At 42.5% G+C, this 19,233-nt stretch overlaps 1 protein-coding gene across 2 annotated transcripts in view; it reads left to right on the forward strand.

Annotated features, from left to right (window-relative positions):
• Window positions 1–19,233, forward strand: part of LOC132975854 (inositol polyphosphate-5-phosphatase A) — a 183,184-nt gene that overhangs the window by 111,442 nt on the left and 52,509 nt on the right. For both annotated transcript variants that reach the window (XM_061040690.1, XM_061040691.1), the window contains exons 7-9: window positions 159–211; window positions 1,583–1,702; window positions 17,407–17,491. In XM_061040690.1, coding sequence (XP_060896673.1) covers window positions 159–211; window positions 1,583–1,702; window positions 17,407–17,491 — 258 coding nt within the window. The remainder of the gene's footprint in view (window positions 1–158; window positions 212–1,582; window positions 1,703–17,406; window positions 17,492–19,233) is intronic.

A 19,233-nucleotide genomic window follows, 5' to 3' on the forward strand; every position in this document is an offset into this window, starting at 1 on the left:
TTTGCAGGTTGTTTTTATCTTTCACAAATAAAGAGAAACAAATGAAACCTATGTGAGTAAACTCAGACAGAGAGTCATTTCCCCTTAAAGTCTGAATCAGCTGTAATGATGTTGAATTCTACTTTTGACTGACTGAGTTGAGTTTCTGTGTTTTGCAGTGCAAGTGGTCCAGAAAGGGATTCATCAGAACTCGATGGGCGCTGCCTGACTGGTGAGTTTTTACTGCATTGAAACATTACACTTCATGTTGTTTTGAACCCTGAATCAGTGTGATCAGAGATGAAGATCAGACCCTGACGGTCCAGGTCTAACTCTCCCTGCTGCTCAGCTCTGAACCCTCTCTGGACGGTTTGCTGCAGAGACCAGCAGCGATTTGATTAGATGTAATCTCGTTAGACAAGCAGTTCCATATGACAGATGACAGAAAACATTACATGCAATTGAAGCGCTGTGGGATGAATACAAACGCTGGCTTCCAGTGTGCAGAGCAGGGGATCAGAGGGGGGGGGGGGGGGAGAGAGAGAGAGACGGGGATTGTAATCTAATAGAGGGATGACATGAGAACTAAGGAGCTGAAACGGTAAGCATTTAATAGGGGCATAACGTTTGACAGGAGAAGCGGGGAGGGGTGGGGGGGTGTGGAGGTGGGCTATCAGATCAGAGATAGTCAGAGACGTGCATGTTTTCATTTGTTGGGCATGTCAGTGCAGAATAAACCTCTCGAGATAAGAGTCGTTCCTGTAGAGCAGCGTGCTAACAAACAGCTCAGACTGATGGGATCAGCAGGGAGCTGTTCATCACTCTGTGGAGAGAGAGACCCCCCCCCCCCCCCCCTCCCCGAGAGGACAAACTGACAGGAACCAGGTTTCTATTTGTACATCATGATATCCACAGGGAGATAATAACTAAATGAAGCTTTCAGCTTTATGTCCCTGTAAGATGTTCTTTTTAATTTCAGGTGCTGTTAAAGGATTAATCTTTTAAATCATCACTGACGTTCTCATCTGATGCCTTCATTCATAAATGTCTCTCTCCTTCATTCATAAATGTCTCTCTCTATAGAATCTCTTCTTTTAAATGTAAAACATATCAGCTGTCAGTGCTCACACACGTCATGCCACCCCTGCACAGTTCACTCCCCCAGGCTCTGATGGTTTTACTAAGACACGGGACTTATCCATCTTTAGTTCTGTCTATGAAAAGATGGCAGCAGGTTACCCAGATCCAGTGTTTGATGGAAACAATCAATCTACTTTTCTATTTATTTAGCTTCATTACACATTATTAGAACTGCATGATCAAACATTTAAGTCCCTACATTTAAGGCGAGGCCATCAGCCGGTACAGCGAACCCCGTGAACCCACTCAGACTTGACATGTGATCCAATATGATTTTGTTTGATTCCAAACCCTCGTTAAAAATCCAAACAGTGAGCTTTTATCAGCCCTTAAGTCGCTGATGATAACTGTATTAAAACGACAAGATCAGTTGATGAAATAATGAATCTACAAAGCAGTGGATGTCCGGGTCCAATCGGGTCACTCAGGCTCTCTCTCTCTCTCTGTCTCTCTTTGATCGCAGCTCCTTTGATCTGGTCAACATCCACCTTTTCCACGATGCGTCCAACTTGGTGGCCTGGGAGAAAAGCCCGTCTGTGTACTCCGGGACCAGGCAGAAGGCGCTGGGCTACGTCTTAGACAGGTAACACACACACCTGGCCACACCTCCACCTCTCTGCTGCTTTTTCATCCATACTGAAGTCTTGATGAGATCTAAGGAGAAGAAGTCTGTGCTCCTCTTTTCATTTATTTAACAGGCTGATTATGAAGCCGTACACCTTACCTTCAAGTTTTTGGATTTATTAAGGAGGATGTTGTCATGGTAACGGGGGTTTAGAGTGAGACAGGCGCAGAGCAGATCTTACTCGTAGACCAGCAGGATTACATCTGACTGTAAAGTCGGGGGTCTGACTCACTACACGGTCTGTGCACTCTCTTTAATCTGTTCTTTTTCCCTGCCTTACTTAGACGTGTTGTCTCTTCTTCTTCTTCTGTGTCATCCTTCATCCGTTCTCATTTTACCACCACCAGGAGAAGGATGCACGAATTTGTTGATTGGTCGTCTTAGCCATGTGTCCAACATGTGGTCCAGTGCATCTCTAAAAACACTTGACTGAGTATCAGTAGTCTCTTCAGATGAACTTGGTAACCCTGTTTCTTTATGAGGGGAAAGGTCACATCAGCTCACCCCAACTTTACGCCTAAAATGATACTTGTGATCTGGCAGGAAACGTTTCAGGTAAAGTCAGTGGTCACCCCGAACATTTCAGGAAGTTATCTGGAGTTTTGTGCATGAGTGAAGCAGCGTATGTATTTGATTTGATTGCTGAGACAGTAACTCACACCGTGGACACTCATGAGTTCCAATCCCTCAGTTCATTTGTCCTCAGTAGATATCTCAAATGTTTGCTCTTTTTATCTCATTTAGAGTTCCATTAAATATTATATTAAAAACATGTGCCTTGAAAAACTTAGTGTCAACAATTATGCAATAAAATTACAATCTAGGAAGGACAGAATCGCTGTCCTGAGGATGAGTCCCAGTTTGGTCGCTTTTATATAAACTGAGTGGATTTATTGTCCTATGGGCTCGGTCTCTTAGGTCAAATCACTGAACTACGTGCCATAGCTGTGGAAATTGATCCACAGAGGACTAACCCCAAACTTTTAGATCACCCTTTGACTCTTACTGTTGCAACACAATGAGGTCGAAATGTCCAATTTTACAAATTCCGATCATGACCTAATAGGCAGATTGCCATGCCACTTACACATTCTCCCTCCCAAGAGGGACGATAAAGTCAACATTATTAATTTTCAAAGTCTGAATAAAGATGTCTTCCCCCCTGCTCTGTGGAAAGCCAGCGTCTGTACAAACAGGCCATCCATTCCTAGGCCACGCTGTGATTTATGGGATATCCATTTACAGCGGTGCAGAATGAGAGAGTGCGCAGTGTAACCTCTGCTCCTCACCTGAGCGTGCTGACACAGTATGAAAGCCCCCGCAGCAGGTGACCTCCCATTCAAACAGCATCCCCCCCACCCCCTCCCCCCGCGCATACACTTTGAATAAGTACATGCACATATGGGTGGCATACATTATCACCGTGAGTGTGAAATATGAGGCTAAAGTGTTCTCTATGAGGTCGTATTTCACCTGTGCTTGATTCTTGATTTGATGAAAGAAACAGCCCACATTTAATGGTCGGGACGTTTAGAGAATATGGCAGCTTTTGCATTTTTTTATCACCTGGATTTACTGGCATAATGAAGTTTCAAAAGGGCCTTACATTCAAGTGTTTTCTTTGTGTTTCCTCTGCCTCCATCATGCTCTTTCACTTGATTTATTTTTAAAGGTTCCCTTGTAAACACACCTAAAGAGCGGAGATTTAGTTGGGTGTCTGGGGGGGTTGAATAGAAGTGGTGTTGGCTGAGTGGCAGTTTCCACGCTCCCTCTTTCTAAATCCCCTTGTGTTGTGAATGCTAACCCTGTTGTTACTTCTGGGCCATATCATTTAAAGGTTCCTTTTTTTGACAGGGGTGGGGATGTGAGACAAGGTGGCGGCGGCGGCGGCGGTGGTGGTGGGGTGGTCGTTATATGCGCCTGGTGTTCCCTGCTCAGGGGTACAGGGGTGGGGTGGCAGTGGCATCGCGCCTCACTCGCTCACTTTGGGGGAGACCGTCGGGCGCAGATCCGGAGCAGCAGAGTGAGAAAAAGCTGGCGGTGCAGAGGGGAAGAGAGGAGGAGCACAAAGGCTGCTCGGGCTCTGTAAAGGGCAGTGAATAATGGGTCGGTCCTTTCACAGAGGCTGCTAACCTTTTGGCAGCCACCAGCAAACTCCATTCTCCTCCGCCGATCCTGGAGGACAATGTGCCCGGGCCGCGCTTTGAATGAAGCGCTACCACCAACAGTGTTCCCATTCAGCGGCTGGTTGGGAACCATCTTTTTGGCCATTGTCCTGACTCTGACTCCTACCCCCAGAAAGCAGAGCAGGAAAAGAGGACAGGGGGAATAACTAAAGCCAAACTCCCCCTCCTGTTTCTCTCCTCTCTCTCTCTCTCTCCTCTCTGAGCTCTAATCTCTCATTGCTGGATGGAAGAGGAGAGGAGGGGGCCGCTGAGCACACCGACAGCTGAGTTCCAGGATGCAGCCGGCACAGGAGCCCGATCACACAGCAGTGCTGGGGCCGGAGCTCTGCAGCCGGGGCTTCAAACCTCCACCTTATCTGGGGCCCAGGCCTCATAAAGCAGCTTACGGCCCCATTGAGAAGACATCTGATAAGCCTTTTCCTCTGTGGCCCTTTTAACTGCTAAACGGTGTTTATCTCCAAAGTGCTTCAAGGCCCTGAGGGAACAATGCTGATAAGGAACAGCGTTTAGCCGGCCAGACCTCACCATTGAGTCACATCAACAACAAAAAAAGCGCAGCTCTGTTAGCTGTGCTGATGTGTGGGCCGCGAACATGAGAGGGAAACCCAGCTCTGCTTGAAATGCGTCCCCCGCTTGTCTTCCTGTGCTTTGAAAGAGCTCACATGTGCTGAGTGTTTTTTACCCTCTGACTCGGCAAAGCTTTGAAGAAGAGAATCATTGTTTTATATTCATGTGGAGGTTTAATAGTTTTGATCTTCACACAATGTAAAAAAAAAAAAAGAGTTAATTCATGTTTAAAGAAAGCACTTTTCATGAGTTTCAGTATTTCTGAACATTTAGAGACTGGATGAATAGATACAGAAAGCTCCTGCCTTAGCTGTGAAACAGGATGTAGCAGCTGTGATGTAATCATTGGCTAAAAATCAAATAACGTCCATTTTTGGTTACACAAACATTGAGTTAGATCTGAACCAACACTTTAAAATGTCACATTCGCTCAATAAACAAGAACAAAAAAATAACATATTTGCCCAACTATGTAGATGTTTTTTTTCAAGATCGTCTTATATTTGTGGTCTATTTTTAAATGCCAATGAACAGATCCGTAACGCTCATGACTGAGGCCAGCTGTCACTCACAGCTGCAGTACCAGGTGGAGACACCAGGGGGAGACACTGTGCTCATCCTGAATAAAGTGGCTCAAGTCAAGTTAACGGACAACTCGGGCAAAGTTATGAAGCCAGTTTCAAGCTAACCTTGCAGACTCGTGCTCTGCAGGTGGGATGCGGCGCCACAAAATCGTGATAGAAACTTTTTCACTGTACTGCTATAGCGCGTACAGGAACGAGAGCAGGGTGGGACACGCCGCCTTGTGTATTAATTATTTGGAACTCAATAAACCCCCACCCCTTGTCGGCACCACTACAGGTACCACCATCATTCAGTGGGCGATATCAGATAGACCAAAAAAATGATTTTATTCAACAGGTGTTAGCTTGTTTGGTGAGTTTACATTTTCATTATTTTCAAATCAAATTATTTTCTGTATAAAACGGGATTCGCTCCTCAAAAAGTATTTTTCTAAAGGAGGGGCGACAAAAAGGATCGTCTTTATTAGGATCATCTCCTCATGAAGCCATGAAAGTCAGTTTATGTGTAAAATTAGAGCTCAGGTTTAAAAAATACAGTAATTCCTCTTCAAGCAGTGATGTTAAAGTGTCTGCTGACAAGTGCTGTAAAGTTACAAGGAGCAAGGAATCCCTGCTTTCCTGCACAGGATGACTAATGTGACGGCTCATTTCAGATCTTTTTAGAGGACGGAAAACATGGCTACCAAATCAGAGCGTGAAATGGAAGCATGAGATAAAATCAACACTTTCTTTTTACCTCTCCCTTAAAGAAAAAAAAAAACTCCCTTTTGTACGTGTGAGTTTGTTTCTTTTTTCCAGCCTCCATTCAGAGCGGCTGGTCCGGTTCAGGGGAGAACAGTTTTACATTACAACTGTGAAATCCTGGCATAAAGGCGTCCTTTGTGGCCCTCCATTATTTTCACACAAATATAGTCCATTGTCACAGTGCTGAAGTTAATTTGATCAACATTGGGGACATTTAACTGTTTTGTTCGCTGAAAAGACTTGTTTCATGCTCATTTTCGGGGCATTGAAAAGCAATGATTGGCAGAAAAATAATGTTGCCGTTAACAATTCAAAGCAATTAGTTTCCCATGGGGAAGCAGTGGGCCGCACTGGCCACCACACAGCGATGCTTTGTCATTTTATGGACGGTCATCAGTCAACTGTCACAGCATCTCAAAGAGCCCTCCAATCTAAATGTTTCCCTTTAGGCTTTTCCCAGAACAACAGGCTGAAAGAGAGGAGGGAGGCCGGCCGCTTTCCAGCCAATAGACATGTTGAGCTGCAAGAGGGAGGACTGGATAATCACAGGAGATCCTCCATAATGCCAGGATGAATTTATTAAACACGGCAGTGAGTGAGTGAGTGAGTGAGTGAGTGAGTGAGTGAGTGAGTGTGTGAGTGTGTGTGTGTGTGTGTGTGTGTGTGTGTGTGTGTGTGTGTGTGTGTGTGTGTGTGTGTGTGTGTGTGTGTGTGTGTGTGTGTGTGTGTGTGTGTGTGTGTGTGTGTGTGTGTGTGTGTGTGTGTGTGTGTGTGTGTGTGTGTGTGTGACTCTAAACTGCTTTCTCACCCTGGGAGGCCTGCAGGAGCAGAGGTTAATCTTCCTCAGTGTCCCTCTGCTCATAGTGGGCCTGTTTATTTCTCTCTCTCTCTCTTACACACACACACACACACACACACACACACACACACACACACACACACACACACCATGCTCCAGCAGTCTCTTAAAGGTGTGAAATCTCTCTCCAGCACCTGAAAAGAACATTAACTTGATTTTTTTTTTTAAACTCTTTGTTCTTTGTGTCGCGCTTCTTTCCTGCAAAAGCAGTTTTTAGCAAACTTCTTCTGTGAGAGTTTTGTCAAGTCTGTTCACTCTGACGCAAGTTTGTAACTCACTTCTGTGTTTCCATGGCAACCACAGTCACGTGAGTGCTGTGCAACATGGCAGCTACAACAGAAGTGATGATATCGGGCGTTACATTTGATTAATTTATTGTCTGCACCATCAGAGGAGAGTTTCTGTGAAATCAAAGACTCACACATAAATGCATAAGTTAGCAAAACTAAAGTTACAGACACAAAATCTCTAAAAACAGGTTTTGCAAAAAATATGCACATTTTTTGCAATATTTGTCTTATGTTTGAATTCTTTCCCTGATCAAAATTTTAATAAAATCTGTATCTTAGGTCAAAAATTTAAATCCAGCCCTAATATGTCAATAATTTGTTAAACGTTTAGCTTATATATTAAGTTTTCTCTAGTTAATATCATGAATGTTATCCGAGTACAAATGACTTTGTTTTGCTTATTCTCTACGTTTGTCATTTATTATTGTTGCCATAGCGACAGAAGGTAAAAAGAAATGTAGCATCTACAGTTTTGACCATCTTGATTATTATTATTATAGAAACTAACAAAAGAAGCAGTGTTTCCCAAAGTCCTAAATATGAAAACATTTAGGGAAAATGTTTCTTCCCTGAAGTGTCAGGAAACAAATGAAGAAGCTGCTGCTCTGATTACATTCACACCTTTTCAAACAGCCTGGTTCAGTGATGCATATGAAATCTGAGAAAGTGAATCTGAGAGCTGCTCAACTTTTACCTCTTTATCAGTCCTGGAGGTACAGCACCTAAGGTGGGGCGATATGGACAAAAACTCCTCTCTCGATATTGTTTAGCTGAATGGCGATACTCGATATATATCGATATGTATTTTATTAACTGTCAGTTGCACAAGAGCAACATGTACATGAAAAATAAACTAGCTGTTTGTGAAATTAAAAAGTACTATTTTAAAATCAAAATGTTACTTAAATACAATAAAAGAAAAAAAAGAGGAGTAGCAGGGTGAAGAGGGACAGACGGTTGGATGACAAATAGGTGGAGTGGCAACTCTACATAATAAAAATTATACATTTTATATATAACACACTTTACATTTAAATGAAAATCTCAAAGTGCTACAATTTCAATCGAACCATAAAAACAATCGCAATAGTCAAAAGGTTAAATCAGAGTTAAGAACCTAAGCATAAAGCAAGATCTAAAAGCATGAGATTTAAGGGAAAAGGTTCTTTTAAAGAGGAGCGTTTTCAGGTCCTTCTTAAAGGAGTCCACTGTCTCTGAGGCCCTCAGAGTAGTCCAGGGGGTTTGGAGACGCCTATAACGTTATTTAAATGCAACATAACCTATATCGATATTAAACATATTGTCTTACCCTATATCATGTTTGAAAATATAGCGATATATCTTAAAAACTTGATATATCGTCCAGCTCTACCTCCGACCTCTGCACAGGTGGACATACAGTAAACCAGTGAAGAGGCCTAAGGCCGATGGAGCGAGCACGGCTAACATTAGCCACACGCAGCTAACCAGTTTGACATTGTTTACCTGCAGACGTTTGAGACTTTGAAATGAGGGGCCGAGGAAGATCTATTAACAGTGTAGAACCGATTAAAGGTGTATCTTTGTAATGTACAATTTAAGACAAATATACACGCAGGCAAACCAATCCAATCATCACGCAGAGGACATGGGACCTCTCAGGACCTCTGGGGGTCTTTGGACACAGGGCAGTCTCTGGTTTTGCCTCACAGGTAACCAGGTCCAGAGTTCAGGTGGTCTCACGTTCAGTTTAAGACGTGGAGTGTGATGCAGTAACAACTCAGCAGACGCTTCTCTGTCTTATCCACTCCTAACATTTTCTCATAAGTTGGCTCCACCTTCATTAAGAGGACCCCTCCCCATCTTTAGTTGGCGGTCTTGTTGGCTGGAGTTGACTTATCCGTTAACCTCTGTGTGACCGCAGCAGCGTCCTCGCTCCCCCTCAGCGCCCCGTCTTTCCTGCGTGGTTTTCTTGGCGGTGGGGGCGTCACTGAGGAGCTCCATGCTAACAGGGGGACGAGGGGAAGGCCGTCCTGAAGAGTCAAAGGTCCTGTCGGGGGGCCAGCCCCCACCCATTCACACAGACGTCACCCAGCACATTCTTCACAATGTTAACATTCTCCCAAATTCTCAACATTTACTTACAATGGGTGACTGCGCTCAGCCGGGCCATTGTGTGCTAAGTCCAGTCCGAGCGGTCAACTTATGGTAAGTCATCTTGTCAATATAATCATGACATGGCCCCCCGTTTCACCCTCATAATCTCATATGGACTGTCTATTACGGCTCAGTTTAGCTGTCAATCAATGCGTGTAATCTGGAGAGGAGTCGGGGAGGGATGGAGGCCGCAGTGAGGGAGAAACTTTTAGAAACAGGCAGGTGTTGCTCTGAGGGGTTTTGAGATACATGAGGCTTGTCTGTGGATAGGATGCTGTCTCTGTCAGACTGAAGGGAAGAGGAATACTTTCTGGGGGGGGGTTGTATGTTTACAGAGAAAGATTTTGATAAAAAGAAAAGCTGAAACGTCATCTCTACTTAGATATTGGAGGGTTTTTTAACATAAAGTCTTTGAACGGCGCTCAAGACGCTGTGTCAACAAAGTTCTTTTCCTGTTCTGTCTGTTTGGAGTTTGAAGATCTTTTGGATGGAGGCGTTACCCTGTTTGAGATGGACTTGCTCATTGGGAGCTGAACAGTGTGCGGACCTTCCTTTTTATGTGTTTTTTGACATTCTTCTTTTTCTTGGAATTGAGGAATATCATATCTATATTCTCTAAACCCTGTGCAATAGTATGTTCAAACACATTTCAGTATATGTGCAACAGGGTTGTGTGCAACTGAACCAGCACTTTAAAGTTACAGGCTCAAGAGAAAATGTGCATTTCACACCAAAACCTCAAAATCATGTGACATACTCCAACACTCCAACTATTTACCTCCTGTAGCACTTTAATCACTTCATGCACTTTAACTCTGAAGGTCACTTTATCCAAGAGACTACAGACGGAAATGAAGCTATCGCTACAATCTGGCAATTTCACATGTTAATGGTCATTAATGCGCACTCTCCCTATTTTAAATAAACAATAAAATAAATAAACATATGTATCTAATGTTGCACATCCTGCAGAGTTTCTGTTGTGTTCATTATCGATCCTCCATAAAAAGACGACCTTCAGTAGAACAAATACCTGCATCAAATTTCACCCTTCTGTTAGCTTTATAGCTAAGCAACTCCAAAAAGAGAGCTGTGCACAACATCCATTAAAATTCAAGTTTTTTAATTGTAATCCATTATAGAGTGATTGATTATGAAAGTGTTATGCTGGTAGGTTGGTGATACTGATGTTACACATTAAGTGAACAGTGAGTGTGTGCAGACGCCTCTGTGTTCCTCTTGTCCTGCGAGGTGCTCCTGAGTTCCTTACATATTGCATCACTTGTTCAAACTTTCAGGCGGCAGATAAAAGCACTCGGTGACATCGTGAGTGAATGATTTTTCACTAAATAACTTTTGCACTTTCTCAGCCGGCCTTCTCTTCACACCTCAGAGAAATGTTTGCTCTGTTTGTGTGGGAGAACTCAGGAGGAGAGAATGCGCTGCGGTGGCTTTGTGCGGGCGGTTTAAGGAGCCTGGGAGCAGAGTCGGGGGCCGTGTTATAAATTAGCGTCTGACCCCTGTCTTTGTGTGGCCCCTGAGGAAGGCCTAAGGAAGGCCCCGGCTCCAACCTCAGTGAGAACGGCCCCTGTAAGAGCCTCTTTCAGGGTGTCAGTGTGCGATGAATGTGCCAGCAGAAGCATGTTTATAGACTGTGTAAAGGAGTGCGTCTTTGTGGGGGAATGTCACTGACACTGTTACAGTTTGCCTGAATGAACTGTGATGACGAGGCTAATGGGGCCCCCGCCCAGGGTGAGGGTCAGCGTGGGGGGGCCCCCCATGCTCGGGACCCCCCACCCTCAGGCTCCTTTCACGCCCAGTAGCTGTAGCTAATGTTGCAATTCTTCGTTTCCCCTGACAAAGGCCAAGAGAAAAAGTCAACTTTCACACCAGCGGGTCACCACGAGTGCTTTAGGAAACGATCGTGTAAACAGAGCGTTACCTTCTGACCTGAGCTGATACCTTAGAGCGGCACACAAAGAAACGCCGCTGAGGGAATTAGACATGGATGTTAGCGGATAAAGCTACAGGACGGAGAGGAGGAAGACCTCCAGGCTGTGGAGGAACACACAGAAGCTGCAGATCAACCCAGAGTACTGAAAGCGTCTTTTTTAGGAACCGACTCATTTCTTCAGCCTGTCGTTTGGATTTTAACAAACATCTAAATAACTGTACAAAATGCTAATTGCTCTGATGAGGTGTGAGAAGTGGAAGCTACTTTACACAGCTCTGCAACAATGACATCCATGATATTTATTTACAAAAATGTCTTTACTGTCTTTCTGGTTTTGAGTCTGAGCGCTGTGGCTGGTTTAACCTCTGCACTCTCCCTGTTCTAAAGATTCAGGTAAAACAACTAAACTAAAAACGGACAGCCTCCATCCTCAGAGTATTGTAAATATACAGATATGATAAAAGCACTATTATTGTATGACTTTGAACATATTACATAACTTAAGTGGTGCATGCATGAAAACCAAAGTAACCCCTAAAAGACTTCTTATACTCACTTGATCACTTGATTCTATTTACAAGAAGAAGAAAGCTCGAGAACTGCAAGAACTGAATGTAAACACTGATCCCTAAATTGTTTTATTAATTTTAATTAATTAGTTTGCACAAAAGACATGCAATAGTTCAACAAATAAAATACAACCTTCACAAGGAGAGAAGAAAGACTTGTCGGTGAGGTAACATACCCGACGAGGGCTTCTAATAATCCTCACCAAATCAGTAAGCTCATCATAACACAGAGAAAAATACATAATAAATAAAGAGTGAAAAACGTGGAAAATTCTAAATGCATTCAAAAGATATTCATGAAGAGGGACACCAGGAGCCTTGTGGTTAGTGTGCATGCTCCATATTTCATTTAGTTTCATTTTCCTTTTTATTTGTTGTCAAAACACACAACGTTCTCAGAAAAAGATTAATTATTTTATAGGTAAAGTAGCAGGGAGGAGAATAAATCTTATTTAGCCCGCCCCTCACTCAAAGAGAAAACAAGATATCTAGATGGTCTGTCCAATTATAATCACTTGGAAACCAAAACCAAAAAAACATAAAAATTTCTCCACACACACGGCTCTTCAAATCATTTTTTAAAGAATTCAGACAGTTTTGATTCCAACAACGTAAACACACACGTGTTTTAAAGTTGTCCGTGCAAACTGATTAGAATAAAATGTTCTTCATGTTCTGAACTAAAAACAAACATATGCACAGGCGTCCGTCCAAAATCAAAAGGTGAGTGACTGAAACAGATTACAGTTATACTGCAGAAGCCTATAATCTAATTTCTAATCAATTTGGTTTTTAACTTCCTCTTGAAGACAGATGGGGAGGTGGGCTGCTGCCTGTAACATGTAGCTGAGACCCCCCCCCCCCCCAATCAGAGCGCCCCCCTTCCCTCCACTCTTTAAACATACTTTCTCACTTTCTTCCCATTCTTGCATCTTTTTTTTTTACATCCTTACTGTGATACTTTGGATCTCTGATGATTTCATTCTGCTAACCTTTGCTCATCTTGTCACAGAACAACAGACTAACAGATTCTCTGTTAGCACAGGGAGTTCCCACGCCTGTAACAACAGCAGTGACGCCCGCTCACGGCTGGTTTACTGCCCTCCGTTAGAGTCCCCGCAGAATAAAGTGAACACTAACACAGTTTGAATAGAGCCGAGTCTCTTAGCACCGAGGTGTCACACTCATAAACTGTATACAACACCCACTGGTCCAGACCTTTTTATGGCTTTAACTTCTTATTACTGCTTCTTTATTTTGAGACACAACTGCTCATATTTGGATTATAAAACACAGCTCTTATGATTGACAGGTCGGGCATGTAGTCACCTTTAAACATAACCTGCTTTATCGTTGATTTGACTGCAAAGGCTCAAATGCTCTACGTCCACTACTCATACAGACTCTGTATTAATTTCTTCCATACTTCTGGTTGTTTTCTGAAAGCTTCTGATACAGAGCAAACATTGCAATACCACTGGAAACTGTAGGGGCAGTGTTAAGCTGTGTAGCCAACTGTTGAAGCCAGACTAGCAAAACACAACGAAGGAGGATACTTTGGAAAGTGGTGGAACTTTTTGAGGAAAGATTGTGCAATTTGGTGAGGAACTGTAAACTAAATATAAACATGATGTTACTACGTCCGGTTACAGGGACAGAAGACTAAATGTCAAATGGTCGGCAGCAAAGCAGAAGTCGAGGTCTGTACGAGGCTCTCTCTAGGATGCTTTTTTCTAACGTCTATCCCAGTGTAAAGCATGTGTGGGAGCATTTCATACACTGTAAATATTACCTGACGACACAAACACTTGAAGGAATCTTGATGTTCATGTGTTACTTTTAATGACAGCTGTCCTGTTCTATCGGAAAGGTATCCTTAAATGACTTCTTTCCCTGATTTCAGACTTGTTCCACTATCATATCTCTACAATAAAGACACAAAAAGCCCAAAAATATATCTTAAAAAAAAAAAAATATATATATACATATATTTATTTATTTTTTACTTGAACTTCAAGGGGGGCGGGGGGGCCGTTTGGGGGGGCAGGCCGCCCCCCTAATATAATGGTAGGGGAAACACTGATGTCAGTTACGCGCCTGAGTTATCAAAAAGATTCACAGTGTGTGTGTGCCGATCGAGACATGAGCTAATCAGACCTATTTGTTTTTTTGAACCAGGCTGTAAACATGTTAATCTCTGCTGTAAAACAGGCTTTTTAGAATGGGTGTGTATGTGACTTCCTGTGCTTCTGCAGCCAGCCTCTAGTGGACACTCGAGGAACTGCAGGATTTTACACTTTAGCATTAGCTTCCCTTTCCAACTCCGGAGGTTACCGCTAAGAGTGTGTAGCAATGTTGTCAAAGAAGAATAAAAATATTTGTAACATCCAACAAACCTTAACGCTCCTGTGTTAAAAACAAATGTCGGCTAATTGTTACTGTGATGAAAACAAAATGGTGAAACAGTCACTCATATTCGGTTTTACGCATTGAGCCAAATATTTAGACTAAAAAAAAAAGAATTATTGTATAAAAATAACTATAATATCTGGATTTGTTTTCAACATGTGAAACTATAAAGACAAACAAAATAAAATGGTTGAACTGTTTGACAAGCTTTTTAACACCAAAAAGTGCTCGTTTCTTTTTCTTCATATTTTTCAGATTCTTCATCAATCAACTTTTCTGTCCCTCCAATCTGCTTTTCTTTTGATTTATTATACTTCAGGAATTTCTGTCAAGACAATTTCCTAATAAAATGGGTTAAAGGGAATGTGTCCGTGTTAGAACTCCTCGTGGTATTAATGCTCTCTGGTTTCTCTTTGATATAATGAGATGTCAGAGTTACACGCTCTCTATTTAATATAATCGCCGTGCTCCCCGCCTCCTCTCTCTCCTCGTCTCAGCCTCACAGAGGAGAAGCTTGCATGCTTTACGACAGACCCACCACTAAGAAGAGGCTCCTTCTCTCTTTACGGCCTCATAAATAAATTGTTATCAGGCCTGGGAAGTCCACGCTGAGATTTATCCGCGCGGTTAGAGGAGACAGCGAGCCAAGCATCTTGAATCATTAATTACACACGAGGCTGCGCCGCGTCCACCTTACTCCCCTCTCTGTGCTCTGTAGGAGAGCTGCTTTTAAGTAGGTGATGACTTCATTATATTTCACTTAAATACCTTTTTTTTAAGAAGTGGGATGCTTCAGAAAGGATTCTGGATTTGGAAGAAGTCCATGAAAGAGAGGATCTGTACTGCATGAGTCCTCTGACCCCTAATGCTGCACGCAGTATTAAAAACATCTGCACGACTCCAATGTGCACGATTTATAAAAATAAATAAATAAATACAAAAAGTCCTCATGTGGCATTAAAAGAGCAAAATCAAAGGCATAGATGTAATCTATCAGAAGCTGAAGCATCAGAGTTTTCAAGTCTGTTTCTGACTCTGAAAGCAAAATATATTTTAATGTTTTCCTGCAGCAATTAAAAATGTAAAAAGCCTATTTGCTGTTAATATAATAAAAATATCAATTCTTGGTGGCCATTAATCGATATAATATCCCCACTCAAAATATCACGATCCTATGCTGTATGGATTCCCCCCCCACCCCCCTAGATTAAACCCACTTTACAGTTGTGGGCTGAAGCTTTGGCTTATTATGCCCACCCCTCTTACAGAACATCCTCTGATAGGAAAACCTTTAAATACACTACAAGAGAAAACAACGTACGACACGAGTCACACATCAATAAATCTAAATAAAAACCCCACAACAACGGTAAATCCACGAGTCGCAATCATTTCAAAAACACAAATCCTCGTGTGTTATCTTTTGTGTGTTTTTTATTTGTTTAATACTTATTTTTAAACTTTAAAAACTAGTTTTTTTTTTCTAGTGAACAAAACATGTATTAAATCTTTGTCAAAACTCTTCCCAGTTTGGTCACTGGTGCTGCAGTGGTTAGTGCGCGCGCCCCATATATGGAGGCTGTAGCCTCAAGCGGGCGGCCCGGGTTCACATCCCACCTGTGGCTTCTTTCCCGCATGTCCTTCCCCTCTCTCTCTCTCCCTGATTTCCAGCTCTATCCACTGTCCTATCTCTCCATTAAAGGCATAAAAAGCCCAAAAATAAATCTTTAAAAAAAAAAAAAATCTTCCCAGTTGGGGCGCTGGTGCTGCAGTGGTTAGTGCGCGCGCCCCATGTGGAGGCTGTGGTCCTCCAGGCAGGCGGCCCAGATTTGAATCCAGCCTGTGGCTCCTTTCCCGCATGTCATTCCCCTCTCTCTCTCTCTCTCTCTCTCCCTGATTTCCAGCTCTATCCACAGTCCTATCTCTCCATTAAAGGCACAAAAAGCCAAAAAAAAAATGTTTTTTTTAAAAACTCTTCCCAGTTATTAGGATCCCTGCAGGGCTGAGGTGGATGGGGCGCTGCTCTCGTGGCGACCAGCAGCTGGTGTTTCTGTTTGAAGTCTGATTCAAACTCTTTATGATCCTAAAATAGTTTTTCAAGAGTTTCTGCCAGAATGGAGAATATTTCTGTTGTGATGTCTGATTTTTTAACTTCCTTTTTATTTAGATTTTACGGTGATGTTGTCCTCGTGTTTCTGGTCTTCTGTGTGCTCCTGCTGCAAAACACATCTCCCCTTATGAGACAATAAAGAATCTGAATCCTCAGGTTCAGTCCTTTGACAGATACTCACTTCTGCTTTGTATTTTTTATAAGACATGTGTTCCCTGAAGCTCATACTTACTCACTTCAAACTCCTCTGAATACATTTTGGTTGAACATTTTTCTGTGCTTTGTAGATTTGGCAGGCTTGTAGGGTGAACTCCTTCAAATTTCCACTTCTAGAAATGTTGACTTGCAGCTCACAGCTCGCAGCTCGTCCAGGTAATATTGGGTGAAGTTCACTGCTGGCGTAAGGTTTTTTTTTTAAGGCAGCTGCCCTCATCGTGTCATCGTAGGACAAACAGAGGAGAGATGTTTATTGATCTCTGCAGAGTTTGGACAGTTCTCGCTCTCTTTGATCATCTCCCTAAAGTGGATTTTCTTTGCCATCAAAGTCGATCATCAAAGGAAATGATCAAGATTTCTTAATTTAATCGAGGAGTCAGCTGAAAATTAGCTGCCTGGACTGAAAAATAATTTCCTCTGAACCCTCATGCATGTTAACTAAAGAGGACAGAAATAACTGAGCGCTCTGTGCTGTCTTAATCTCTCAGTTATTTGTTTTCTTTGTACAGAGATGAACAGAGATAGGTCTAAACATGTTAAGGATATCATTAGACAATCAGTCAAGCAAAAGATTTGTCCAGAGATTGAAGACTTTTTAAGCTTCTCAAACACTCGTATTTCATGCTCAGCTGGTAACGTCCATCAGAAGCTTCCTGTGTGTCCTCTAAAGTTTCACATTTCTATCGTCTCTCTCTCTCTCTCTCTCTGTGCTCCATCCTAAAGTCCATAACCCGGTGTGATGCCTTCAAATGAATGCCCAAGAAGATGTCAGAGGTTAACAACAATGACTCTGTTAAGGTCAAGTCTTTTTGATGCAGTGGTTCAGACCAGCAGGTGGTGCTGTGGTCCTCAGAAACTAAACACCTTGAGGTCAGGTCAATGATCTAATGACAGCTTTAAGGACATCTAATGGACCTAATCTCCTGCAGGAACTCGAGTGTCATTTCAAATATATGTGAAGAGATAAAAAGGAAATGAGTTTATAAAAAAAGTTGTTCAAACTTTATGACTAACAAATGTGTGTCTCCTGTTTTTCAGGATCACGGACCAGCGGTATGAGAAGTTGCCGTTTTACTTGTTTGGGGACTTTAACTTCAGGCTGGACTCGAAGCAGGTGATCGAGGTAAGAGTTTGACTTATTAGTGACTTCTTGATTTGTGTGTTTGGGGTGTGGTCTCATGTTTGCACAGATGATAATAAACTGGAAAATAAGTGACTAAAGCACTTTTTTCCCCATTTTGGTGAAACTGTCTGACAATTCTGGTACGGACAACAACAGAGTCAGACCAGTTTGGTCAAAGAGTGAGATTCTGTTTAAAATCAGAAACAGCTGCATTGATAAAAGCAGTCGTTTTGACTTGCAAATAATACTAGTTACTGTGGTACAAGTGCCTTATAAGTTGTTGTTTTTTTTACATTTGTACATTTGTGTGACTCTGATTTTTTTTAAATGGACGGTTTGAGTTTCACACAGTATTCTTCTAACGATCAATAATAACAGAATAAGTACAGCAGCAGTAACTCCGTCTGTAGGGACTGGGTTTTCGGCTCCAAAATATGGAAGTTGGTCTGGTTGCTGGAGAGGTGCCAGGTCACGAAGGTCATGAAACGTTCCTGTGTTCAGATATGAATGACTGTTCATGTCAAAGGAGTCCGTTGTTTTTAAAGAGAGTGATACACCAGAACATGCAGACAGATTGTTGTTGCAGCTCCTGGACATAAACACTCATTTGACTTTGAAGAACAAATGAGTCGCTGGTCTAATGCTTCCCTGATTGGCTGATCTGTTTTGTTTCTTTTATTGCTATGTTTTACATATCATGTTGGTCATCATTCACCTCCTAAAACACCAAAGGCACCCTGCGACAGCTCCCTTCAGGGGTAGACCAGCAACGTCTGTCTTCTGTTTTTGTCAATGTACTCAGTCTAGTAGTTTTTTAAAAGAGTGATGTAACCGCTGGTTTAAAAATCATCTTCCTCTTACTAGTTGGTTACTAATTTTCAAAAGTTGTTCAGATTCTGTGCTCAAACTGTAATTCAGCCTCCAGCCACTAGATGGCGCTGTAGTCTGGCTAATGGGCTTTCTCCTCTGGCTCTACTGCCTGGATGTAAACGAGCACATGCTAACAGTTAGCATCTCGTAGGAGCAGCATGTCGGCAGTATTTTTGCTGCTTGGTTTTGATCCATAAAAATGTACAGAGGCTGTGTCGGGTTCAACTGGATTATCAACCAGAGCAGCGTGTAACCACATGGAGCACGGACAGGAGGATGTTAACCTTCAAGGAGGACTAAAGGCTGGCGGCGCTAGCAATGCTAATGTTAGCCACACTTGGCAAACTGTTGTTATTTATTGTTAAATAAATAATAAATGTTAGATTTTCTGAGCGCGTTTATCTTCAGACTCGTCAGTAGAACTGAATTCTCTTGTATCCACATAGGAAATAAGTCGCCTAGGAACATCCCTATAAGTGATCTACTGGACCAATCCAAAGTATTTATACCTGTTTATTATATACTGTAGACCCCCCAAAAATGATGGCCAGGTTTAAGAAAAACAGAATGACCCTTTAAGTACTATAAACTCATAGTCATTCAAAGAGTTTGTGTGCATTAGAGACTCTGCGGTACAATAAAAGAGGTTTTAGGAGCCCACTGTCTCTTCAGAGTTATGACTCATTAAACGCTTCACTGTTGGCGGCCCAGCTGTGTTTGCCAACTGAGCCTCCAAGTGCATTGTTATGTTATGGTGCCATTCACTGCTCTTTCTCCCTCCCTTCCTCTCCTGCTCCCTCCCTCCTTCCTCCTCCTTTTCTTGGTGCAAATGAGGCCAGTGAAAGCCAAGGTAGCGCATTCATTCAGCATTC

Source organism: Labrus mixtus, chromosome 6 (genome assembly GCF_963584025.1).
Source record: "Labrus mixtus chromosome 6, fLabMix1.1, whole genome shotgun sequence".
Taxonomy (NCBI): Eukaryota; Metazoa; Chordata; class Actinopteri; order Labriformes; family Labridae; genus Labrus; species Labrus mixtus.